Source organism: Panulirus ornatus, chromosome 47 (genome assembly GCF_036320965.1).
Source record: "Panulirus ornatus isolate Po-2019 chromosome 47, ASM3632096v1, whole genome shotgun sequence".
Classification (NCBI taxonomy): domain Eukaryota; kingdom Metazoa; phylum Arthropoda; class Malacostraca; order Decapoda; family Palinuridae; genus Panulirus; species Panulirus ornatus.
The window spans coordinates 18,839,444-18,867,023 of NC_092270.1; the positions used below are offsets into that span (position 1 = coordinate 18,839,444).

At 40.2% G+C, this 27,580-nt stretch overlaps 1 protein-coding gene across 10 annotated transcripts in view; it reads right to left on the minus strand.

Moving 5' to 3' along the window:
* Positions 1-27,580, minus strand: part of rhea (Talin_middle and talin-RS domain-containing protein rhea) — a 639,718-nt gene that overhangs the window by 110,424 nt on the left and 501,714 nt on the right. For all 10 annotated transcript variants that reach the window (XM_071689886.1, XM_071689881.1, XM_071689879.1 and 7 more), the window contains 5 exons: positions 24,657-24,978; positions 17,268-17,400; positions 10,343-10,518; positions 4,807-4,963; positions 4,494-4,688 (listed from right to left, as the gene is read on the minus strand). In XM_071689886.1, coding sequence (XP_071545987.1) covers positions 4,494-4,688; positions 4,807-4,963; positions 10,343-10,518; positions 17,268-17,400; positions 24,657-24,978 — 983 coding nt within the window. The remainder of the gene's footprint in view (positions 1-4,493; positions 4,689-4,806; positions 4,964-10,342; positions 10,519-17,267; positions 17,401-24,656; positions 24,979-27,580) is intronic.

The window sequence follows — 27,580 nt, forward strand, 5'->3', positions numbered from 1 at the left end:
AAATAAAAAAATGATCACCTTTCACCATAATACACTAGCTTGAGTATCAGATGATGCATGGAAGAAAAATGAGACAAATGCACAAAAAGGTATTTTCCAGGTCTTCCATAAATCTTATCCAGGTCCTTTTCTAATCTTCTGAAGTTTCTCAGATCTTCCATAGGACTTCCCAAGTCCTCCCACACCTTCCTCAGTTTGTTCGAAGGTGTTCCCCATATCCTCCCTGAGTCCTCTCCATCTATTGCCCAGGCATGTTTTAAAAGGTATGCTGAGTACTGAAAAAGCTCTACAGTACTACCATCCTGCATTTGACTTAAAGTATGTATGGAATTATTTCAAGGTTGCCCTGGTGGCTTCAAAATAGCCTTCAAGATCAATGCACAGTAGTTTCAAACCTTGCCCAGAGTCAGGAGTACCTACATACAAAAATTTGGGGCATCTAGGTGCTATGGTCTGACCATGAAAGAGTAGCACACTTGTAATAAAAATATTCATTTTTGTTTATTTTGCTTTGTCGCTGTCTCCCGCATTAGCGAGGTAGCCAAAGGAAACAGACGAAAGAATGGCCCAACCCACCTACATACACATGTATGTACATACACGTCTACACACACAGATATGCATACCTATACATCTCAACGCATACATATATATACACACACAGACATAAACATATATACACATGTACATAATTCATACAGTCTGCCTTTATTCATTCCCATCGCCATCCCGCCACACATGAAATAACAACCCCCTCCCCCAAAACGTAAGTGAGGTAGTGCTAGAAAAAGACAACAAAGGCCACTTTCGTTCACACTCAGTCTCTAGCTGTCATGTAATAATGCACCGAAACCACAGCTCCCTTTACACATCCAGGCCCCACAACTTTCCATGGTTTACCCCAGACGCTTCACATGCCCTGGTTCAATCCATTGACAGCACGTCGGCCCCGATATACCACATCGTTCCAATTCACTCTATTCCTTGCATGCCTTTCACCCTCTTGTATGTTCAGGCCCCGATCACTCAAAATCTTTTTCACTCCATGTTTCCACCTCCAATTTGGTCTCCCACTTCTCCTCGTTTCCTCCACCTCTGACACATATATCCTCTTGGTCAATCTTTCCTCATTCATTCTCTCCATGTGACCAAACCATTTCAAAACACCCTCTTCTGCTCTCTCAACCACACTCTTTTTATTACCAAACATCTCTCTTACCCTATTATTACTTACTCGATCAAACCACCTCACACCACATATTGTCCTCAAACATCTCATTTCCAGCACATCCACCCTCCTCCGCACAACTCTATCTATAGCCAACGCCTCGCAACCATATAACACTGTTGGAACCACTATTCCTTCAAACATACCCAATTTTGCTTTCAGAGATAATGTTCTCGACTTCCACACATTCTTCAAGGCTCCCACAACTTTCACCCCCTCCCCCACCCTATGATTCACTTCCACTTCCATGGTTCCATCCGCTGACAAATCCATCCCCAGATATCTAAAACTCTTCACTTCCTCCAGTTTTTCTCCATTCAAACTTACCTCCCAATTGACTTTTCCCTCAACCCTACTGTACCTAATAATTACCTTGCTCTTATTCACATTTACTCTTAACTTTCTTCTTTCACACACTTTACCAAACTCAGTCACCAGCTTCTGCAGTTTCTCACACGAATCAGCTACCAGCGATGTATCATCAGCAAACAACAACTGACTCACTTCCCAAGCTCTCTCATCCACAACACACTGCATACTTGCCCCCCTTTCCAAAACTCTTGCATTCACCTCCCTAACAACCCCATCCATAAACAAATTAAACAACCATGGAGACATCACACACCCCTGCCGCAAACCTACAATCACTGAGAACCAATCACTTTCCTCTCTTCCTACAAGTACACATGCCTTCCATCCTAAATAAAAACTTTTCACTGCTTCTAACAACTTGCCTCCCACACCATATATTCTTAATACCTTCCACAGAGCATCTCTATCAACTCTATCATATGCCTTCTCCAGATCCATAAATGCTACATACAAATCCATTTGCTTTTCAAGTATTTCTCACATACATTCTTCAAAGCAAACACCTGATTCACATATCCTCTACCACTTCTGAAACCACAATAAAAATATTCAGTGGATATCATTAACTAAAATCTGGATACTCAAAATGTGAACCCAACTAACAGTCAAGAGTGGTGAGTACTCTGCTTTAACAGTTTTATACAAGTTACAATCATCATACATCATTATCTAGCCATAAAGATGATTAAAAGCTTATCAAACTTAATTATTCCTGCAATAACCGTCCATGCTTTTCTATGTGAGGAAGGAATTTCTCACTGAAAGTCTATAGCTTGATCGCAAAAACAAAACACACCAAAATCAAACTGTTACCTACCACAATACTGGGCATCTTTAATTTCTCAACACATTACAGGTAAAATCCTACTGAGAGCATTGTTACAAAATCTCTACTGAGAAAACTGTCAACATTAACCAGAAGCATCTCCCTTTCAGCTAGGAGTTCCCCTGATCTGTGTGGTTTCTGCTTTGGTCAACAGTTTGAGAGCACAGAAATCAAACAGAACAACCACTTCACCCTAAGTGAGCAACAGATGACTCCCTTAATAATGCTGGTGGTAATCTTATGCAAACAAATCAGAAAGTCTGTACGACGTTATCCTTAGGTACAGGAGAATGCTAAGCTGGAGTAAGAAGCAATGTTTGCTTTCTAGACAATTACCAATCCAAAAGACTAAAAGCTTGTTGACAGTCAACCATTCCATTAGTCATTTGTACCTGTTTAAATCTTTGACAGATCTGCAATCAGACCATAATCATCATGCAGAGCAAAACTGATCAATAAACGTTTACAAAGGTTTTCTATATAATAAGAAAAAATTAAACCCATTTCTTTTATATTCTCAACCACGTCACATATATGTCAAAAAAACATAAAACCTATTCCAACAATTTTGCTAAGTGTGCTGAAGAGAAAATCCTCATATATCTCTTATATTCCCATAAAAATTTTGATAAGACTGCCAGTCACACATCTGCTTAATAATTCAACACATTCTTTGATTAGCAAGATGGAAGCACTTTGGTATGAGTATGTAGAATTTTCAGTATGAAAGTACAAGAGGTGTTACTTCCAGTCATATTTCAAGCTCTTTTCCAGGGATGTTAAGAAATGTACCTCTGATGACAGTGTAGTAACAACTCTTAACAGGTTTAAAAGAAAAAGAAAAGAAAAGAGAAGACTATTCAAGTGCTTAATTCCTTCTTAAAAGAAACTTTTTAATAACACATTATTGCATTACTTTGTGTAGATAATACAGATTTTAAGTTTAGAACCTTATTGTCAGGTCTAATGTTCTGTTGTATATTATAATCTAATGTTTGTATTAATACACTGAGTTGAGTTGATCAAGTGCTTCTTTCATACCTGATTGTCATTTCCCATACTAGCGAGGTAGTGTCAGGAACAGACGAAGATGTAGCCTTTCTTTGTCTGTTCCAGGTTCTACTATGCTAGTGTGGAAAATGGCCATCAAGTATGAAATGAAAAAAAAAAAAGAGGCACTTGATCTACTCAATCTATTAACTACAAACATTAGATTATAAAATGTAACAGAACATTAGATACAACAGTAAGGTCCTACACTTATAATCTGTATCATCTACACACTGTAATGCAATAATATGTAATAATTAAGAATTCTCTTCTAAAAAGGAATTAAGTTCTTGAATACGCTTATCTTTTTTTCTTTTTAAACTTGAGAGCTGTACTACATTGCCAACAGAGTAACAATTCTTAACATCCCTGGAAAAGAGCTTGAAATTTGACTAGAAGTAACACCTCTTGTGCTTTAATAAAACACTAAAATTCTGCATACTTATATTACAGTGTTTTCTGATATGGGAATCAAAACTTAGAAGCTTCTTCTGAAACAAAACCAAACTGATAATATGATCTTGAGAGAGATGTTAAAGAAATGGCTTGACCCTCTACCCCTTTCTTGTATTTCTCGGATCAAATTTGCATGACTAACAGGATGATTCTCATCATACATCTATCTGCAGAAGATTCTCATGTCTGTTATCCCTTAAAAGCACTCAACACTAGAGGATCAATGCAAGAAGATATAATGATAAGTGATGTCAAGTGCAATCTAAAAGAACATGTTGGTGTGGAAATTTCAAATATGGCTTCAAATGCAGCAAGATTATAAGTACTGAAGGCAATGTCAGCTTCTGATTGCTATGTGAACTATGAAAGTGGTTCATTTACACAGTAATATTCTACAAATGCTTCCACTACATTGGGCTTCACTGGAAGCAAAGTCTATTATCATAAATGACAGATCATGAAATTTACTGTACTTATACTATAGCTCACTTGTCAGGTGCAAGGAAACGTTCCTTTATGGGCTTAAAAGATTAGTCAATGAATTAAATATTTGTGACATACCATATCCTGAGCAAGGCGAGCTATCTCTTTGGCAGCTGTGACCATACGTGTCTGATAATCAACGAAGGTATCAACTTCCTCTGATGGAGCCCCAGAATGGTCTTCAATCTGGTGCATTGCTGTAGTGATCGACTCGACTAGACCTGATACAACACCTGCTTCTGTTGCAATTGCCTCCACAGTTGATAGAAGTTCCTACGAAATGTGTAAGAGAATATGTTACACCTCACAGCCCACGTAAGTGTTTTCTTTTCCAAAGAATTTCTTTATTTGCAAAAAAAAATTTACATAGTGTATCTCTCACAAAACCCACCTGCAAGGTATCCTTCATTGTGTCAGCTGCATCATCAACATCAGGATGTGCATGAGTAGCTTTCGGGTTGCCACCTGCTTCCTTGGATGCATAAACTAACTGTAGTGCACACTCTGCCACAGTCTTGGTCTGGTCCAGTAAACACATCTGTTGCTTGCTAAATCATAAGAACAAAATATTAGTTTACCCTGCAAGATTTTTTCAAGTTCAGTATTTTTTTTTTCCTTTTCATACTTGATCACTATTTCCCATGTTAGCAAGGTAGCGCCAGGAACAGATGAAGAAAGGCCACATCTGTGCACATCCATTCTCTAGCTGTCAATGTCTAATGCACCAAATCCACAGCTACCTATCCACAACCAGGCCCCCATACCTTTCCATGGCTTACCCTGGATGCTTCACATGCCATGGCTCAGTCCAATGACAGCATGTTGTCTCCTGTACATCACATCGTTCCAATTCACTCTATCCTGTGCACAACTTTGACCCTCCTGCATGTTGAGGCCTTGATTGCTCAAAATCTTTTCCAATCCATCCTTCCATCTCCAATTTGGTCTTCCCTTTCTCCTTGTTCTCTCCACTTCTGATATATATATATATATATGTATATTTTTTTTTTTTTTTTTTTTTTTTTATACTTTGTCGCTGTCTCCCGCGTTTGCGAGGTAGCGCAAGGAAACAGACGAAAGAAATGGCCCAACCCCCCCCCCATACACATGTACATACACACGTCCACACACGCAAATATACATACCTACACAGCTTTCCATGGTTTACCCCAGACGCTTCACATGCCTTGATTCAATCCACTGACAGCACGTCAAACCCTGTATACCACATCGCTCCAATTCACTCTATTCCTTGCATATGTATATATCTTTTATTAATATTTATTTTGCTTTGTCACTGTCTCCCACGTTAGCGAGGTAGTGCAAGGAAACAGACGAAAGAATGGCCCAACCCACCCACATACACATGTATATACACACACATCCACACACGCAAATATACATACCTATACATCTCAACGTATACATATATACACACACAGAGACATATACATTTATACACATGTACATAATTCATACGGTCTGCCTTTATTCATTCCCATCGCCACCTCGCCACACATGAAATAACAACCCCCTCCCCCTCATGTGTGTGGTATAGTGCTAGGAAAAGACAACAAAGGCCACTTTCGTTCACACTCAGTCTCTAGCTGTCATGTAATAATGCACCGAAACCACAGCTCCCTTTACACATCCAGGCCCCACACAACTTTCCATGGTTTACCCCAGACGCTTCACATGCCCTGGTTCAATCCAGTGACAGCACATTGACCCCGGTATACCACATTGTTCCAATTCACTCTATTCCTTGCACGCCTTTCACCCTCCTGCATGTTCAGGCCCCGATCACTCAAAATCTTTTTCACTCCATCCTTCCACCTCCAATTTGGTCTCCCACTTCTCCTCGTTCCCTCCACCTCTGACACATATATCCTCTTGGTCAATCTTTCCTCACTCATTCTCTCCATGTGACCAAACCATTTCAAAACACCCTCTTCCGCTCTCTCAACCACACTCATTTTTATTACCACACATCTCTCTTACCCTATTATTACTTACTTGATCAAACAACCTCACATCACATATTGTCCTCAAACATCTCATTCCCAGCACATCCACCCTCCTCCGCACAACTCTATCTACAGCCCGCACCTTGCAACCATACAACATTGTTGGAACCACTATTCCTACAAACATACCCATTTTTGCTTTCGGAGATAATGTTCTCGACTTCCACACATTCTTCAAGGCTCCCAGAATTTTTGCCCCCTCCCCCACCCTATGATTCACTTCCACTTCCATGGTTCCATCTGCTGCCAAATCCACTCCCAGATATCTAAAACACTTCACTTCCTCCAGTTTTTCTCCATTCAAACTTACCTTCCAATTGACTTGACCCTCAACCCTACTGTACCTAATAACCTTGCTCTTATTCACATTTACTCTCAACTTTCTTTTTTCACACACTTTACCAAACTCAGCCACCAGCTTCTGCAGTTTCTCACATGAATCAGCTACCAGCGCTGTATCATCAGCGAACAACAACTGACTCACTTCCCAAGCTCTCTCATCTACAACACACTGCATTCTTGCCCCTCTTTCCAAAACTCTTGCATTCACCTCCCTAACAACCCCATCCATAAACAAATCAAACAACCATGGAGATATCACACACCCCTGCCGCAAACCTACATTCACTGAGAACCAATCACTTTCCTCTCTTCCTACATGTACACATGCCTTACATCCTCGATAAAAACTTTTCCCTGCTTCTAACAACTTGCCTCCCACACCATATATTCTTAATACCTTCCACAGAGCATCTCTATCAACTCTATCATATTCCTTCTCCAGATCCATAAATGCTACATACAAATCCATTTGCTTTTCTAAGTATTTCTCACATACATTCTTCAAAGCAAACATCTGATTCACACATCCTCTACCACTTCTGAAACCACACTGCTCTTCCCCAATCTGATGCTCTGTACATGCCTTCACCCTCTCAATCAATACCCTCCCATATAATTTACCAGGAATATGCAACAAACTTATACCTCTGTAATTTGAGCACTCACCTTTGTCCCCTTTGTACAATGACACTATGCAAGCATTCTGCCAATCCTCAGGCACCTCACCATGAATCATACATACATTAAATAACCTTACCAACCAGTCAACAATACAGTCACCCCCTTTTTTAATAAATTCCACTGCAATACCATCCAAACCTGCTGCCTTGCCGGCTTTCATCTTCCACAAAGCTTTTACTACCTCTTCTCTGTTTACCAAATCATTTTCCCTAACCCTCTCATTTTGCACACCACCTCGACCAAAACACCCTATATCTGCCACTCTATCATCAAACACATTCAACAAACCTTCAAAATACTCACTCCACTTCCTTCTCACATCACCACTACTTGTTATCACCTCCCCATTAGCCCCCTTCACTGAAGTTCCCATTTGTTCTCTTGTCTTACGCACTTTATTTACCACTGTCCAAAACATCTTTTTATTCTCCTTAAAATTCAATGATACTCTCTCGCCCCAACTCTCATTTGCCCTCTTTTTCACCTCTTGCACCTTTCTCTTGACCTCCTGCCTCTTTCTTTTATACCTCTCCCACTCATTTGCATTATTTCCCTGCAAAAAATCGTCCACATGCCTCTCTCTTCTCTTTCACTAATAATCTTACTTCTTCATCCCACCACTCACTACCCTTTCTAATCTGCCCACCTCCCATGCTTCTCATGCCACAAGCATCTTTTGCGCAAGCCATCACTGCTTCCCTAAATACATCCCATTCCTCCCCCACTCCCCTTACCTACTCTGTTCTTACCTTTTTCCATTCTGTACTCAGTCTCTCCTGGTACTTCCTCACACAAGTCTCCTTCCCAAGCTCACTTACTCTCACCACTCTCTTCACCCCAACATTCTCTCTTCTTTTCTGAAAACCTCTACAAATCTTTACCTTTGCCTCCACAAGATAATGATCAGACATCCCTCCAGTTGCACCTCTCAGCACATTAACATCCAAAAGTCTCTCTTTTGCGCGCCTATCAATTAACACGTAATCCAATAACGCTCTCTGGCCATCTCTCCTACTTACATACGTATACTTATGTATGTACTTTTTAAATCAGGTATTCCCAATCACTATATATATATATATATATATATATATATATATATATATATATATTTTTTTTCATACGATTCGCCATTTCCCGCGTTTGCGAGGTAGGGTTAAGAACAGAGGACTGGGCCTTAGAGGGAAAATCCTCACCTGGCCCTCTTCTCTGTTCCTTCTTTTGGAAAATTAAAAAAAAAAACGAGAGGGGAGGATTTCCAGCCACCCGCTCCCTCCCCTTTTAGTCGCCTTCTACAACACGCATGGAATACATGGGAAGTATTCTTTCTCCCCTATCCCCAGGGATAATATATATATATATATATATATATATATATATATATATATATATATATATATATATATATATATATATATATATATGGATGGGGTTGTTAAGGAGGTGAATGTAAGAGTTTTGGAGAGAGGGGCAAGTATGCAGTCTGTTGTGGATGAGAGGGCTTGGGAAGCGAGTCAGTTGTTGTTTGCTGATGATACAGTGCTGGTGGCTGATTTGGGTAAGAAACTGCAGAAATTGGTGACTGAGTTTGGTAAAGTACCTGAAAGAAGAAAGTTGAGAGTAAATGTGAATAAGAGCAAGGTTGTTAGGTTCAGTGGTTCAGTAGGTTAAGGGACAAGTTAATTGGGAGGTTTGAATGGAGAAAAACTGAAGGAAGTGAATTGTTCTAGATATCTGGGAGTGGATTTGGCAGTGGATGGAACCATGGAAGTGGAAGCAAGTCACAGGGTGGGGGAAGGGGTAAAGGTTCTGGGAGCATTGAAGAATGTGTGGAAAGCGAGAATGTTATCTCAGAGAGCAAAACTGGGTATGTTTGAAGGGATAGTGGTTCCAACAATGATATATAGTTGTGAGGCATGGGCCATTGATAGGGTTGTGTGGAGAAGGGTGGATGTGTTGGAAATGAAATGTTTGAGGACAATATGTGGTGTGAGGTGGTTTGATTGAGTAAGTAATGAAAGGGTAAGAGAGATGTGGGGTTATAAAAAGAGTGTGGTTGAGAAAGAAATAGAGGGTGTATTGAAATGGTTTGGTCACATGGAGAGATTGAGTGAGGAAAGATTGACAAAGAGGGTATATGTGTCAGAGGTGAAGGGAACAAGGAGAAGTGGGAGACCAAATTGGAGGTGGAAGGATGGAGTGAAAAAGATTTTGAGTGATCGGGACCTGAACATACAGGAGGATGAAAGGCATGCAAGAAACAGAGTGAATTGGAATGATGTGGTATACCGGGGTTGACGTGTTGTCAATGGATTGAACCAGGGCATGTGAAGCATCTGGGGTAAACCATATAAAGTTTTGTGGGGCCTGGATGTGAAAAGGGAGCTGTGATTTTGGTGCATTACACATGACAGCTGGAGACTGAGTGTGAATGAATGTGGCCTTTGTTGTCTTTTCCTAGTGTTACCTCGCGCACGCACGCATGGAGGGGTGCCATTTCATGTGTGGCGGGGTGGCAACAGGAATGGATGAAGGCAGCAAGTATGAATATGTACATGTGTATATATGTATATGTCTGCTTATGTATATGTATGTATATGTTGAAAAGTATAGATATGTATACGTGCATGAGTGGGCATGCATGTATATACATGTGTATGTGGGTGGGTTGGGCCATTCATTTGTCTGTTTCCTTGCACTAACTCGCTAATGCGGGAGACAGCGACAAAGTATAATAAAAAAATCTGCAGTACATATAGAAAAATACATAGATGATCAAGAATAAACTGGTTATAAACTGGTTTAGGAATACAAGTGCATTACAAGGTACTTGATAATGATACAAAGAACAAATATATAAAACATATACATAAGTACCTGTTAAGCATGTTTGACGCAGAACAGATTGAAGCTGTAACCATGGGGTCAAAGTAGCTGGACATCTGGGTGATAGAATGACCAAGATTTTCAGCTTCACTCTTTGCAGCACTTCGCACTTTATCAATATTGTTTAGGAGAGCCTGACCAGCATTTTCAACTTGTTCATTGTAACCCTATGGGAGAAGCAGAAACATATCTTAAGATTTACTCTTAAAAAAGACCAATTCAAGAGAGGAAAAGCACAGTATTTCTAGTTTCTAAACAGTTTCTGAAACAATATAGGAAAACTTAATGAAGGATAGGAAATAGTAAAAGTAAATGAAAGACAGGAAGTAAGAAAGGAGTGGAAGGTAATAATAGAAGTGGTGCTTACACGTCTGGGTAAGGGGTGTAGCATGTGGAAGATTGGATGTGAAAATCTGAGACTGGGTACGGACTGATGTAATGAGAAAGTTAAATCACTCATGACTGAGAAAAGGGAGATGTGTGGAATGTAAGTGTAGTAAAGGGGTCTGAATAATTTGCTGAGTGCAAGAGGAAGCAGAGGAGGGTCAAAAGAAGAGCTTATGAGCTGAAAAAGAGTGGAGATGAGAGAAAGGGTGAGACAGCACCTATGAAAATCAAAGAGATTAAAAAATGACTGAGGAGGTGAATAGTGGGAGGAGAGAGAATCAGAAAATGTTTGAGGAGGAACAGTATGAGGAGAACACAGTAAGGAAAGACGATGGGGATTTGAATAAAGGCTAAGAAAGGCAGCGCTGAAAAAAGAAACAGAGTGAGTATTCTGAAGGACTGTTGAAAATCTTAGGTGAAAGGGTGGTACATGTATGTCTGAAACAAGATGGCATGCAAAATGAGAGAGTCAGGGCAAATGATATGGTGAAAGGAGAGAAGGTACTGGAAGTCTTATGTAATATGAAGTGTGCCAAAGAAGCAAGAGTTAATGGGACTGAAGATGAATTTCTCAAGATAAGAAGTGATAGTGTTGTAGATGGGCTAGTCAGGCTATTTGAAAACTGTATGTCTGAAGACTTTTAGAATGCATGTATAGTGCCCTTATATAAAGGCAATGGAGGCAAAAGTGAATGCATGAACTGCAAAAATATGAGTTTGTTGAGTATACTTGGCACAGTATATGGGGAAAGAGGCAACTGAGAGGATGTTGGCATGCACAAAACACCTGTGGTAATGTGGCTTTGAGAAGTAGAGAGTGTGGACAATGTCTTAATTTGAAGAATTTCATAGATAAATACTTGAAGAAAAAGAAGGAAATGAATGCAACACTTGGGTCTGGAGAGAGAATATAACAAGGTTGAAAGAGAGGCCATTTAGAATGTGCTAAATAGAAAGTTATCAATGCACTGGACTTTCTATTAAGAGAGTAAAGCATGTATGTGACTGGGGGATGAATGGTTCCTGGTGAAGGTGGGTCTTAATTGAGGATGTGTGATGCCATTGTGGTTGTTTAATCTGTTCATGGACAGGGTAAAGAGGTGGTCAATGCAAGGATCTTAGAGCAAAGGTGGGCCTACTGTATGCTTGAGGTTGAGAAGGGTATGGGAAGTGGAACAATTGTTTTTCGCAAATGACGTGACCCTGGTAGCAGACTCCAGTGAAAATACAGAAGGTGGATATAAAGTTTGAGAAAGTGAGTGAAAGTTACTTGAGAGTAAATATGAACCAAAATAAGTTAATAAGGTGTAGCAGGGGATGTGACAAGATGCTTTGAGTGTAATCCTGCATGGGGAAGATCGGGAGGAAGTGAAGCATTTTAAGTACCTGGCAGTGGACATGACTGTGCAAGGAGCAATGAGGGCTGAGTGCTGGAGGGTGGTGGAGCAGATCACAGGCCATGAAGCATTATGGAGCGATGGAAAAGAGACATTAAGTGTCTGTTAGGGGGAAGATGGGTATATTTGCAAAATAGTAATTCCAGCAGTGTCGTATGGCTGTAAATCTGGGGAAGTGAATGCAAAGTAAAGAGGGTGAATGTGTTCAAACTGAAATACCTAACAATGATATATTGTGTCAAGTGAGTTGATGATTTAAGCCATGAGTGAAAGAGATGTGGTCATAAGTGCAATCTGACTGAGGGGTTACCAGAGTATGCTGAAATGGTTTGGATCTATGGTGAGTATGAGAGAAAAAACTGATTAAGAGGATCAACATATATTAAGTGGAGGAAAAAGGAGGAGTAAACAAAGAAAAAGGCTGAGAGGGTGTAGTGAAAAAGGTTTTGGGGTAATGGAACCAGAACATTCAGGAGGGGATGAGGTGTGCACTGAACAGAATACAGTGAATTGATTTGATATTTGGAGAGTGACATGCTGTCAGTGTGGATTGCACCATAAAATGTGAACTGGTCAAGGCAACCTATGGAGTAGGCTGTGGGGCTTGGCTGTGAATGGGAGGTGTTGTTTTGGTACATTACAACTGACAGCTAGAGAGGCCACTGTAGGTGAAACAATTTGGCATGAGCAAAAGTTCCTTAAAAAAAATAAATGTTCAGTTCTTGTTGAGTTATTTCAGTGTGCATGCATTTTGTCAGCGTTGTATATGCTGGGAGTGGGAGGATCTATGAGTAGAGGCTGCTGAAGTGTGAGTCAGGGGTTGGCTTTTTATTTCTACTTAGCAGTTAGTCATGGAGTGGTTTGTGCAGAATCAAGTACCAAACATGTTGAGATGGGATTAGACTAAGAGGATCTTTGTTTCATTGTATAAGCACTGGGTATTTGTGGCTGCTTAGCAGCCAATGATTGTTCAAAGTGCTCTACACTATGTGCTTTGTAGTTCTGTTAAACTTGCTTTTGAGAGACTGGGAAAACAAGCATTTTGTTCTTAATGTTAGCTGAGACGGCATGAGCATTTGAGGCTGTAATCAAGGCCATCTCATCTCACTGAAGCAGGGGGTAACGAAGCTGTTTTCTGTAGGGCAGGGTAGTGACAGGAATGGATGAAAACAAGCATGAATATGTACATGTGTATATATGTTTATGTGTATGCATATCTATGTATATGCCGATATGTATGTATATGGGTGTATATGGCCTTCAAGGAGGTAGCACCAGGGAAAACAGACAAAAAGTGCCACATTCATTCACACTCAGTTTCTAGCTGTCATGTGTAATGCACCAAAACCACAGCTCTCTATCCACATCCAGGCCCTACAGACCTTACCATGGTTTACCCAAGATGCTTCGCATGCCCTGGTTCAGTCCAGTGACAGCACATCGACCCCAGTATACTACATCATTCCACTTCACTTTATTCCTTGCATGCCTTTCACCCTCTAGTATGTTCAGGCCCTGATCACTCAAAATCTTTTTCGATCCATCCTTCCACCCCAATTTGGTCTCCCACTTCTCCTTGTTCCCTCCACCTCTGACATATATATCTTTATTAATCTTTCTTCACTCATTCTTTCCATAAGTCCAAACCATTCCAACACACTCTCTTCTGCTCTCTCAACCACACTCATTTCATTTCCACACATCTATCTTACCTTTTCATGAACTACTTGATCAAACCACCTCACACCACATACTGTCCTCAAACATTTTATTTCCAAAATATCCACCCTCCTCCCTATCTATAGCCCATGCCTCGCAACCTTATAACATTATTGGAACTACTATTCCTTCAAACATACCCATTTCTGCTCTCCGAGATAATGTTCTCTCCTTCCACACATTCTTCATTGCTCCTTAAACCTTCACCCCCTCTCCCACCCCGTGACTCACTACCACTTCCACAGTTCCATCCACAGCTAAGTCTACTCCCAGATATCTAAAACACTTCACTTCCTCCAATTTTTCTCCATTCAAATTTACATCCCAACTAACTCCCAACTAATCCCTCAACCCTACTGAGCCTAATAACCTTGCTCTTATACACATTCACTCTCAACTTTCTCCTTTCACACACTTTACCAGACTCAGTCAACATTTGCAGTTTCTCACCAGAATCAGCCACTAGAGCAGTATCATCGGCAAACAACGACTGACTCACTTCCCAGGCCCTCTCATCCACAACAGACTGCATACTCGCCTCTCTCTCCAAAACTCTTGCATTTACCTCCCTAACCACCCTATCCATAAGCAAATTAAACAACCAAGGGAACATCAAACATCCCTGTTGCATACTGACATTCATTGGGAACCAATCACTCTCCTCTCTTCCTACGTGTACACATGCCTTACATCCTTAGTAAAAACTTTTCACTACTTCTTGCAACTTACCTCCCATACCATATACTCTTAAGACTTTCCACAAAGCATCTCTATCCACCCTATCATTTGCCTTCTCCAGATCCATAGATGCCATATACAAATCCATCTGTTTTTCTAAGTATTTCAAACATACATTCTTCAAAGCAAACACCTGATCCACACATCCTTTACCACTTCCGAAACCACACTGCTCTTCTCCAATCTGATGCTCTGTACATGCCTTCACCCTCTCAATCAATACCCTCCCATATAATTTCCCAGGAATACTCAACAAACTTATGCCTCTGTAGTTTGAACATTCACCTTTATTCCCTTTGCCTTTGTACAATGGCACTATGCACATATTCTGCCAATCCTTAGGCACTTCACCAGGGTCCATACATACACTGAATATCCTTACCAACCACTCAACAACACAGTCATCCCCTTTTATAATGAATTCCGTTGCAATACCATCCAAACCCGCCACCTTGCTGGATTTCATTTTCCACAAAGCTTTCACTACCTCTTCTCTCTTTACCAAACCATTCTCCCTAGCCTGAGCCATATAACCATTTTATCGACCAACCCCTAAGGTGGATGAACAGCTGGGTTGACTGTGGACCAAAAGCCACAACCAGGATTTGAACCAGTGCACTCGACCCTGGGTGGCCCATGAATGTGTCATGGTCAGGAATGCTAACTGGTATACCACAGAGGAACATAATTCAAATAAGTGTACTGAAGTTTAAAAGAGGAGCAGATGAACTGTCTGTAGAGCATGCTAAGGGATTCTTTTTTTGTGTCCAAATCTGCTGCCAGTTGGTGCTCTGAGGGTATCTAGTTTGTGTGTTTATTTTCGTGTTGATGTCGATGGTGTGGGGAGTGAATGTCATACATGATCCCTACAATGGTTGGTGTTTAGCTCAGCATGAGTGACTGTCCGTTCAAGGTGACTTCCAGAAAGCATCTGATACTGTACCATACAGGAAAGTGACTAAGAGGCTGGATCACTAGGCAGGAATAAAGGAAAAACTCCTTTGATGGATAGAAGATTACCTAAGCAGAAGGGAACAAGGATACACGTAAAAGGAGGCTTCTCAAAATGGTTTGAGATGATTTGTGGATTACCACAAGGTTCTCTTCTGGAACCATTAATCTTCCTGATCTCTGTAAATGACTTGCTTGAGGGTATGGACTCCAATCTGATCAAGTCTGCAGATGATGCAAAAGTCATGAGGGAACTGAAAAGTATGTAAGATTGCATCACCATCTAAGGGACCTCAACAAACTCCAAAGTTGGCCTGACATATGGTTGATGAAGTTCAACCTAAGTAACTGTAAACTAATGTGAATGTACCACAAAAAAAGATGCCATCAATATGAACATCTAGCAGAAAACAAGCTGCAGGAATGTATGGATGAGAAAGACTTAGGTATTAACATTGTTCCTAAGCTGTTGCCAAAGTCTCACCTTAGGAAAAAGTTAAGGAGACTAACTGTCAGCAAACAAACATTAGAACTGCTCCCTAAAGAGCAGTTTTCCTTCCAAACCCCTTCCATCTCTTCTTACACAACCTCCTATTATCTCTTACAAATCAACAATATGAATACCCTTTATACAAATGACCTCACAATACCCTGACACCACAGCAGCAACAACAGCCATGCAGCGTCACACTACACAACTGGAACAATGGCTTGCCCAGTAAAGAATGTCTGCATCCCCATAGAAGTCTTCAATCAATCTTTTAACCCTAGACTGGTATGAAACCTACTGAACAAAACATGAAATTCGTTCCCCACACTACTAATATCAACAAAAAGACAACAAACACTAAATGCCCTAAGAACACTAACTGGCATCAAAATTGGAAAGCAAAACATTGCCTCAACATCCATTACAAATAATTCTTCAGATCCACTTTGAACTATGCCTTTCCTCCCCGGTCATCTGTCCTCTCAAAAGCAAATAAAACAAAGCTGCAAACTACACAAAATAGTCAATTCAGAAAAATCATTGACAACCGAGCGACCAAACACATAACAACTACGCAATAAAACAAGGATCCCCTCAATACAGTTTCACCTCAATATGTTCAGACCTCAATTCTATGTAAAAGCACTAGACCCTCCCAGCAAACCACTATAATGTGGTGTGTCTCTATCAGTGGCCTGGGAATAATGACATCAATGTTGAGTGGAGGATGTTGATTGGTCAGATAATGGACTTGGGATGAATTATGCTACTAACTACCTATTAGGTGGTTAAGAGACATTAACTTCATAAGTATACTGTCATGATAAAAAGGTTTCTCTTCTAACCTATGGAAGTCTCAGGTGTCCTATGGACCATGAAACAAACCACATACAAAAGGTGCTTTACTTGGCACAAACAGAGGAGAGAAAAGAATACAAAGAAAAGCAGGATGATAGAAAAAATGTACAGTACTGTTTTATTACTTTGGGCTGATGATAAATGGCATATCATGACAAGAGGCTGTAGAGTAAATACAGCCTAAGAAAAGACTCACCAATGAGAACAAATACAGCCAAAGAAAAGACCCACCAGCAAGAGGAAATACAAGCCATTTCCTTCTCACCCTTTTCTGTGTCCATGTGTGACTAAAACTAACCAATCAAAAAATGAGGTAATACAGTTCAGTTAAATATATAGTGAAAAGACAAAAACATGTATAAAACTGAAGAATTACCTGGAGGCTGTTTTCACTATGCTGTTGAAGGTTCTGGTCCAAAACACAAAGAGAAGCTTGATCCAGGTCCCGTATATTCATATTCAGCTTGTCAATAGCTTCATCACACTCTTTCTGTCCTGGTGCCTTATCCCTGTTAAAATTTATTTTGTCAGCTTCAGGGGTTTCATTGAAACTTGCCTCATTTTGTAATAAATTTCTCTTAAATTAGACCTAAGTCTTCCAGCAATAAAATTGAGGAACTTAGAAAGAGAAAAAACTTTCATCCATTATGTACACTAACATCTTACAAACTAATGCTTATGGCAAATAAGTTACATCTTCAAGCTTACAAAAATCAATATCAATTAATTATAAGCTAAACCATAGCTAAAAACTGGTTCTGCTTCCACATAAGTGCAATAACTGCCACAGGTATTTCTCTTACAAGAAGCATGAAATGTCTTCCTAGCTTTCCAGTAAGCTTTGCTCACAAACCACTTGTAACAAAAATGCAACAAATGAATTTAAGTCTACATGTTTAGTATTGCCCTGTTCTCCCAACCTAGCTAATCTAAGATATTTTCTAAAAAACAGTGCTTGTAGTGATGCTTTCCAGTACAATAACACTATCAGTAAGACCTTGATAAATAGTTGCCTTTTTTGTCTGTTTTCCTGGTGCTACCTTGCTGAAGCAGGGGGTAGTGATGCTGTTTTCCTGTGGAGCGAGATAGTGCCAGGAAAGGATGAAGGAAAGCAAGTAAGAATATGTATGTGTGTGTATGTATGTATATGTGTATGTATATGTGTATTTATGGTTGTTTAAGTGTATATATGTGTATATGAGAGGATGGGCTATTCTTCATATGTTTCCTGGTGCTACCTCACTGACAAAGGAAACAGCAATTAAGTATAATAAAATACAAATAATAAATATATATATATATATATATATATATATATATATATATATATATATATATATATATATATCTTTCTTTTCTTTCATACTATTCGCCATTTCCCGCGATAGCGAGGTAGCGTTAAGAGCAGAGGACTGGGCCTTTGAGGGAATATCCTCACCTGGCCCCCTTCTCTGTTCCTTCTTTTGGAAAATTAAAAAAAAAAAATGAGAGGGGAGGATTTCCAGCCCCCCGCTCCCTTCCCTTTTAGTCGCCTTCTACGACACGCAGGGAATACATGGGAAGTATTCTTTCTCCCCTATCCTCAGGGATATATATATATATATTTTTTTTTTTTTTTTTTTTATACTTTGTCGCTGTCTCCCGCGTTTGCGAGGTAGCGCAAGGAAACAGACGAAAGAAATGGCCCAACCCCCCCCCCCATACACATGTACATACACACGTCCACACACGCAAATATACATACCTACACAGCTTTCCATGGTTTACCCCAGACGCTTCACATGCCTTGCTTCAATCCACTGACAGCACGTCAACCCCTGTATACCACATGACTCCAATTCACTCTATTTCTTGCCCTCCTTTCACCCTCCTGCATGTTCAGGCCCCGATCACACAAAACCTTTTTCACTCCATCTTTCCACCTCCAATTTGGTCTCCCTCTTCTCCTCGTTCCCTCCACCTCCGACACATATATCCTCTTGGTCAATCTCTCCTCACTCATTCTCTCCATGTGCCCAAACCATTTCAAAACACCCTCTTCTGCTCTCTCAACCACGCTCTTTTTATTTCCACACATCTCTCTTACCCTTACGTTACTTACTCGATCAAACCACCTCACACCACACATTGTCCTCAAACATCTCATTTCCAGCACATCCATCCTCCTGCGCACATCTCTATCCATAGCCCACGCCTCGCAACCATACAACATTGTTGGAACCACTATTCCCTCAAACATACCCATTTTTGCTTTCCGAGATAGTGTTCTCGACTTCCACACATTTTTCAAGGCTCCCAAAATTTTCGCCCCCTCCCCCACCCTATGATCCACTTCCGCTTCCATGGTTCCATCCGCTGACAGATCCACTCCCAGATATCTAAAACACTTCACTTCCTCCAGTTTTTCTCCATTCAAACTCACCTCCCAATTGACTTGACCCTCACCCCTACTGTACCTAATAACCTTGCTCTTATTCACATTTACTCTCAACTTTCTTCTTCCACACACTTTACCAAACTCAGTCACCAGCTTCTGCAGTTTCTCACATGAATCAGCCACCAGCGCTGTATCATCAGCGAACAACAACTGACTCACTTCCCAAGCTCTCTCATCCCCAACAGACTTCATACTTGCCCCTCTTTCCAAAACTCTTGCATTTACCTCCCTAACAACCCCATCCATAAACAAATTAAACAACCATGGAGACATCACACACCCCTGCCGCAAACCTACATTCACTGAGAACCAGTCACTTTCCTCTCTTCCTACACGTACACATGCCTTACATCCTCGATAAAAACTTTTCACTGCTTCTAACAACTTGCCTCCCACACCATATATTCTTAATACCTTCCACAGAGCATCTCTATCAACTCTATCATATGCGTGCATAGTGCCATTGTACAAAGGCAAAGGGGATAAGAGTGAGTGCTCAAATTACAGAGGTATAAGTTTGTTGAGTATTCCTGGTAAATTATATGGGAGGGTATTGATTGAGAGGGTGAAGGCATGTACAGAGCATCAGATTGGGGAAGAGCAGTGTGGTTTCGGAAGTGGTAGAGGATGTGTGGATCAGGTGTTTGCTTTGAAGAATGTATGTGAGATATACTTAGAAAAGCAAATGGATTTGTATGTAGCATTTATGGATCTGGAGAAGGCATATGATAGAGTTGATAGAGATGCTCTGTGGAAGGTATTAAGAATATATGGTGTGGGAGGCAAGTTGTTAGAAGCAGTGAAAAGTTTTTATCGAGGATGTAAGGCATGTGTACGTGTAGGAAGAGAGGAAAGTGACTGGTTCTCAGTGAATGTAGGTTTGCGGCAGGGGTGTGTGATGTCTCCATGGTTGTTTAATTTGTTTATGGATGGGGTTGTTAGGGAGGTAAATGCAAGAGTTTTGGAAAGAGGGGCAAGTATGAAGTCTGTTGGGGATGAGAGAGCTTGGGAAGTGAGTCAGTTGTTGTTCGCTGATGATACAGCGCTGGTGGCTGATTCATGTGAGAAACTGCAGAAGCTGGTGACTGAGTTTGGTAAAGTGTGTGGAAGAAGAAAGTTAAGAGTAAATGTGAATAAGAGCAAGGTTATTAGGTACAGTAGGGTTGAGGGTCAAGTCAATTGGGAGGTGAGTTTGAATGGAGAAAAACTGGAGGAAGTGAAGTGTTTTAGATATCTGGGAGTGGATCTGTCAGCGGATGGAACCATGGAAGCGGAAGTGGATCATAGGGTGGGGGAGGGGGCGAAAATTCTGGGGGCCTTGAAGAATGTGTGGAAGTCGAGAACATTATCTCGGAAAGCAAAAATGGGTATGTTTGAAGGAATAGTGGTTCCAACAATGTTGTATGGTTGCGAGGCGTGGGCTATGGATAGAGTTGTGCGCAGGAGGATGGATGTGCTGGAAATGAGATGTTTGAGGACAATGTGTGGTGTGAGGTGGTTTGATCGAGTGAGTAACGCAAGGGTAAGAGAGATGTGTGGAAATAAAAAGAGCGTGGTTGAGAGAGCAGAAGAGGGTGTTTTGAAGTGGTTTGGGCACATGGAGAGAATGAGTGAGGAAAGATTGACCAAGAGGATATATGTGTCGGAGGTGGAGGGAACGAGGAGAAGAGGGAGACCAAATTGGAGGTGGAAAGATGGAGTGAAAAAGATTTTGTGTGATCGGGGCCTGAACATGCAGGAGGGTGAAAGGAGGGCAAGGAATAGAGTGAATTGGAGCGATGTGGTATACCGGGGTTGACGTGCTGTCAGTGGATTGAATCAAGGCATGTGAAGCGTCTGGGGTAAGCCATGGAAAGCTGTGTAGGTATGTATATTTGCGTGTGTGGACGTATGTATATACATGTGTATGGGGGGGGGGTTGGGCCATTTCTTTCGTCTGTTTCCTTGCGCTACTTCGCAAACGCGGGAGACAGCGACAAAGTATAAAAAAAAAAAAAAAAAAAAAAAAAATATATATATATATATATATATATATATATATATATATATATATATATATATATATATATATATATATATATATCCCTGGGGATTGGGGAGAAAGAACACTTCCCACATATTCCCTGAACATTGAAGAAGGTGACTAAAAGGGAAGGGAGTTGGGGTCTGGAAATCCTCCTCTCCCATTTTTTATTGATCACCATTTCCCGCGTGAGTGAGGTAGCACCAGGAAACAGATGAAGAAAGACCCATCCACTCATATACACACATATATACATAAATGCACATGCATGTACATATACATACATATACATATCAACATATATACACATACACAGACATATAGTATCATGAAGGTGAAATCGCACTTCAGTAGGAGTTTATATAATTTCAATTAAAGTAATTTTTCTATACATGTGGCTTACCTGAGGTTTACCTGGGTAGCTGGGTATGTCTTGAACAACTTTCTTTATGATTTTGTGTTTTGTCAATTTTCCATGTTTTTGTGTTTTGTCAATTCTCTCATAATGATTTGGTTAATGCTAGGATGGTCTTTAAAACTGCCTGGGGACAAATTAAAGTTCTTAGATTTAGCAATTAAGACAGATTCAATGATGCTGCATGTGGCATAATCAGCAGAGGGGTACAAACTAAAGGGATTTTCAAGATCTATGGGGAGATCATTTTCATGACATTGTTTGGTGATCGCATTTTTGTGGTCATCCCTACGTACTGAATGACAATGCCAATAACACCTCTCCATTACAGTTTTACCTGTCTGGCCTATATAAATATATATACATGCTTTGCATTTGATGGCGTAAACACTCCCAAGTGTTGCAAGGTTTGGTCTACTGTTTATTAAGGTCTTACTGATGGTGTTATTGTACCGGAAAGCAACATTGCAAGCACTGTTTTTTAAAACATGTCTTAGTTTAGCTAAGTTGGGAGAATTGGGCAACACTAAACATTTAGATATATCTTTATTTGTCAAATTTTTGTTACACGAAGCATAAAATGTCTTCCTTGCTTTCCAATAAGCTTTGTTCACAAACCGATTGGGATAACATCAGCTGCCTAAAGATACATCTTATTTGACTGAATTCATCTACCAGGGATATGGGATCACATATCCATAGTGCTATTAAAAACATAGACATAACTATAGATATTTTCATAGCAGAATTGTGTCCTGAAAAATAACAAATATAACTTTCAGAGTTGGTTGGCTTCCTGTAGATTTTAAAGGACAAATGATCAGATTCTCTATTCATCAACTCATCTAAAGAAGGCAGTTTGCCTTCTTTTTTCCCATTCCATTTTGAATTTGATAGTGCGGTGGATGTTATTAATTCTTTAAAGAAAACATCACAATCTTGGGAGGAGGGCCACAAGTACCACAAAGCATCCACGTATCTAAACCAGACTTTTGGATGATTATTGATCGAAGTTAAAATTTCAGTCCATAAATAATCCATAAATAAATTACTAAGAATCAGACAAAGGTTTCTCCTGGCAAGACCAAATATCTATCTATAGAAATTACCTTCATCAACTTGGAAAACATTACTAGAAACACAAAACTCAACTTAGACAATGAAAGGTTTTAAGGGTAGGGGCAAGTCAAGGCTGAGATCAGCCAATTTCCTCCTTAAATATGTGATGATTTCATTAATGGAAACTTTAGTGAAACGGGAATTCGCATCAAAACTAATGAGTTTATGATAAGTACTGGCACTTGATGAAGTGGAATGCCTCTAGGAAACATGTGCCACATGTAAAGAAAAATTACACGTTAAATAAAATTGTATGAACTACTGAAGTGCGATTTCACATTCATACTATCATCACGGATAAAAGTGATCATCATATCAACAGACATATACATATAAACACATGTAAATATTCATACTAGTTTGCTTTCATCCATTCCCAGTGTAACCCTACCCCACAGGAAACAGCATTGGCACCCCTGCATCAGTGAAGTAGCACCAGAAAACAGACAAAAAAGGCCACATTCATTCACACTCAGTCTCTAGCTGTCATGTGTAATGCACTGAAACCACAGCTCCCTATCCACATCCAGTTCCCACAGACCCTTCCATAACTTATATAGGAATAGACTGAACTGGAATGATGTAGTACACTAGGGTCGATGTGCTGTCAATGGACTGAACTAGGGCATGTAAAATGCCTGGGGTAAAGCATGGAAAGGTCTGTGGGGCCTGGATATGGATAGGGAGCTGTGGTTTCAGTGCATTACACATGATAGCTAGAGACTGAGTGTGAATGAGTATGGCCTTTTCAGTCTGTTTCCTGAAGCTACTTTGCTGATGCAAGGATTGGCGATGCTGTTTCCTGTGGAGTGGGGTGGGGTGGCACCAGGAATGGATGAAGGCAAGAGGGTATGAATGTGTATATATCTGTATATATGTATATGTCTATGTATGTATATGTATATATATTTGTATATGATGATACGTATATGTACATGCATGTGTGTTTACGTATATATGTGTGTGTATGAGTGGATGGGTCTTTGTTTCCTGGCACTTCCTTGCTGACACAGGGGGTGGTGATGCTGTTTCCTGTAAGGCAGGGTGTTGCCAGGAATGGATGAAAGTATGAATATGTACATGTACAGATGTATATGTATGTGTATGTATGTACGTATATATATGTATATACATGCATACGGGCATATATGTATATATGTGTGTATGCAAGTGGATGTGTCTTTCTTCGTCTATTTTCTGGCACTTCCTTGCTGACATGGGAAATGGCGATCAAGTATGGAAAAAAAATTATATTATCCAGTGTAAGAGGAGTCTATCCGCAAATGGTTACAGTGCTATTACGAACTCATCTTTGCTGACGCTGTATCACTATCAATAGAGAAACAGTATAAAGTCCCACTGAGGACTCTTTTACTTCAAAGGAATCAATCATTTCCCTGCTTCAGTATTAAGGCTTGAAGCCATGGGAATCCTGTAAAACGGGTCCGAAGGCTCTATAATAATAATATAATCATGTATACATCCGCATGAGCTCCATTCCCATTTACATCATTGAATCAAGTGTACAGGCTAAACAACTTATGTGGATAAATTTTGCAGAACTGGGGTCCCGAGCCCCAAACTTGCAGGCTGATAAAAAGCAGGAACATCCAAGAATTCAGAGTAGGTCAGCTATCCTGCTACTAAGGCTAAATTATTTTGGAACCTAATCAGTACTTTGAGAATTCTGGTGCTCTGAAATCCATTATCTAAAGGTATTCTATTCTGCATCCCTTGAAATAACTTTAATCTGCAAAAGAAACTCTCTTACCTGATAGATGCCACTAAGCTTTTAATGCTATCAGAAACACTCTTGCTGTGACTGGCCAATGACTGCCAGGTTGGTGGGTCCTTAGGATTAACAGCAAGGCTCTTTGCAGATTCAATCATAGAGCAAGAACCACTTATGATGGCTTTGCCTGAAGATGTGATTGGCTCTTGTGATTCTCTCGCCTTAGCAGAAATTTTGGCAGGGACTGATGCAAATTCTGGAGAGTTGGCAAAAGTGCAGAGGTTTTCCACAGCCTCTAGCAGGGGTTTTGTGGCAGCACTGCAGCGGGCACGGTTTTCATCACTGTAGTCCTGGTCCAATGCTAAAGAGATACCAGGCAAAATACAATATCATGAATCACTCTAAAGAATTACTCTGCTACCATCTAAAACAGAAAAATCAAGTGCATAAATCACAAACACCATTTACAGGCACTTTCACTTTAATTAGTCACATAATGATTACAGCTTTCTGCATCAACCAAAATGCCTTCTATTTACTCTCCTTTCAAAATATGTCTCGTACATTAAAAAAGTGAAATATCACATCCACACAAAATGTAGGGGTTAGTTTGTAATATGAAGTATGTATCTGATTGTTGAGAAAGAATTTACAAAGTTATGAGAAACATACCTGAAAAAATAAATATATTCAAATCAAATGCAAACATCAGCAACACTGTGTACAAGGAATGGTAAAACATGAAAATAGTGAATGTAAAATAATACATAGAAGCGTAAGTGGATCATAGGGTGGGGGAGGGGGCGAAAATCCTGGGGGCCTTGAAGAATGTGTGGAAGTCGAGAACATTATCTCGGAAAGCAAAAATAGGTATGTTTGAAGGAATAGTGGTTCCAACAATGTTGTATGGTTGCGAGGCGTGGGCTATGGATAGAGTTGTGCGCAGGAGGATGGATGTGCTGGAAATGAGATGTTTGAGGACAATGTGTGGTGTGAGGTGGTTTGATCGAGTGAGTAACGTAAGGGTAAGAGAGATGTGTGGAAATAAAAAGAGCGTGGTTGAGAGAGCAGAAGAGGGTGTTTTGAAGTGGTTTGGGCACATGGAGAGGATGAGTGAGGAAAGATTGACCAAGAGGATATATGTGTCGGAGGTGGAGGGAACAAGGAGAAGAGGGAGACCAAATTGGAGGTGGAAAGATGGAGTGAAAAAGATTTTGTGTGATCGGGGCCTGAACATGCAGGAGGGTGAAAGGAGGGCAAGGAATAGAGTGAATTGGAGCGATGTGGTATACCGGGGTTGACGTGCTGTCAGTGGATTGAAGCAAGGCATGTGAAGTGTCTGGGTTAAACCATGGAAAGCTGTGTAGGTATGTATATTTGCGTGTGTGGACGTATGTATATACATGTGTATGGGGGGGGTTGGGCCATTTCTTTCGTCTGTTTCCTTGCACTACCTCGCAAACGCGGGAGACAGCGACAAAGTATAATAAAAAAAAAAATAGAAGCGTAACCACTGGACAGCAAACTATTCAAATGGATTAGCACTGGCTTTGATCAAAATCTTTCAGAAGAAATGCCAGAATATAATGAATTAAAACCTATGCAAAAGGTTATGTCAAAATTACACTAATTCTTATGCTACCATTGTTGGAATGCACCAAATAGTATTTATGTAAAGTATAACATAAAAGTCTTACTGACTGTAAGACATTTGAATAGCCTCAAGTCAAGGTGAGAAAACTGGAATATTAGTAGGAAGAAATCTGTTTTCCTTATGGCATTCTTTCTTCTATTTGGCCTCTCCTTGACCTTAGTGGTCTAATACAAATTTCTAAAATGTATCATCTAGCAAAGACCTATTGCTACTTTCTACGTTCATAACTGTTTTTCCATCTTGACTTTTCCTTTCAAATAATTTTTCTTTTAACTTTTTGAGGTATCCTTTATTCTTTCTACATTTACACTGCATTCTAACTTTGAAAGAAGCTGGCACAATGCTTATCTGACAGTAAAATCAACTCAGCAGGGCTGAGGGACAAGTTAGTTGGGATGTGAGTTTGAATGGAGAAAAATTGGAGGAAGTGAGGTGTTTTAAATATGTGAGGGGACTTAGCAGTGAATGGAACCATGGAAGTGGAAGTGAGTCATAGGGATGGGGGAGGAGGCGAAGGTTCTGAGAACAATGAAGAATGTGTGGAAGGAAAGAAGGTTATCTCAGATAGAGAAAAAAAAATGGGTATGTTTGAAGGAATAGAAGTGACAACAATATTATATGGTTGCAAAGCATGGGCTATAGATAGGGTTGTACAGAGGGTGGATGTGTTGGAAATGAAATGTTTGATGACAATATGTGATGTGAGGTGGTTTGATCAAGTAAGCAATGAAAGGGTAAGAGATGTGTGAAAATAATAAGTGTGGTTGAGAGAGCAAAAGATGGTGTGTTGAAATGGTTTGAACATATGGAAAGAATGAGTGAGCAAAAGGCTGAAAAAGACAATATATATATATATATATATATATATATATATATATATATATTTTTTTTTTTTTTTTTATACTTTGTCGCTGTCTCCCGCGTTTGCGAGGTAGCGCAAGGAAACAGACGAAAGAAATGGTCCAACCCCCCCCCCCATACACATGTACATACACACGTCCACACATGCAAATATACATACCTACACAGCTTTCCATGGTTTACCCCAGACGCTTCACATGCCTTGATTCAATCCACTGACAGCACGTCAACCCCTGTATACCACATCGCTCCAATTCACTCTATTCCTTGCCCTCCTTTCACCCTCCTGCATGTTCAGGCCCCGATCACACAAAATCTTTTTCACTCCATCTTTCCACCTCCAATTTGGTCTCCCTCTTCTCCTCGTTCCCTCCACCTCCGACACATATATCCTCTTGGTCAATCTTTCCTCACTCATTCTCTCCATGTGCCCAAACCATTTCAAAAC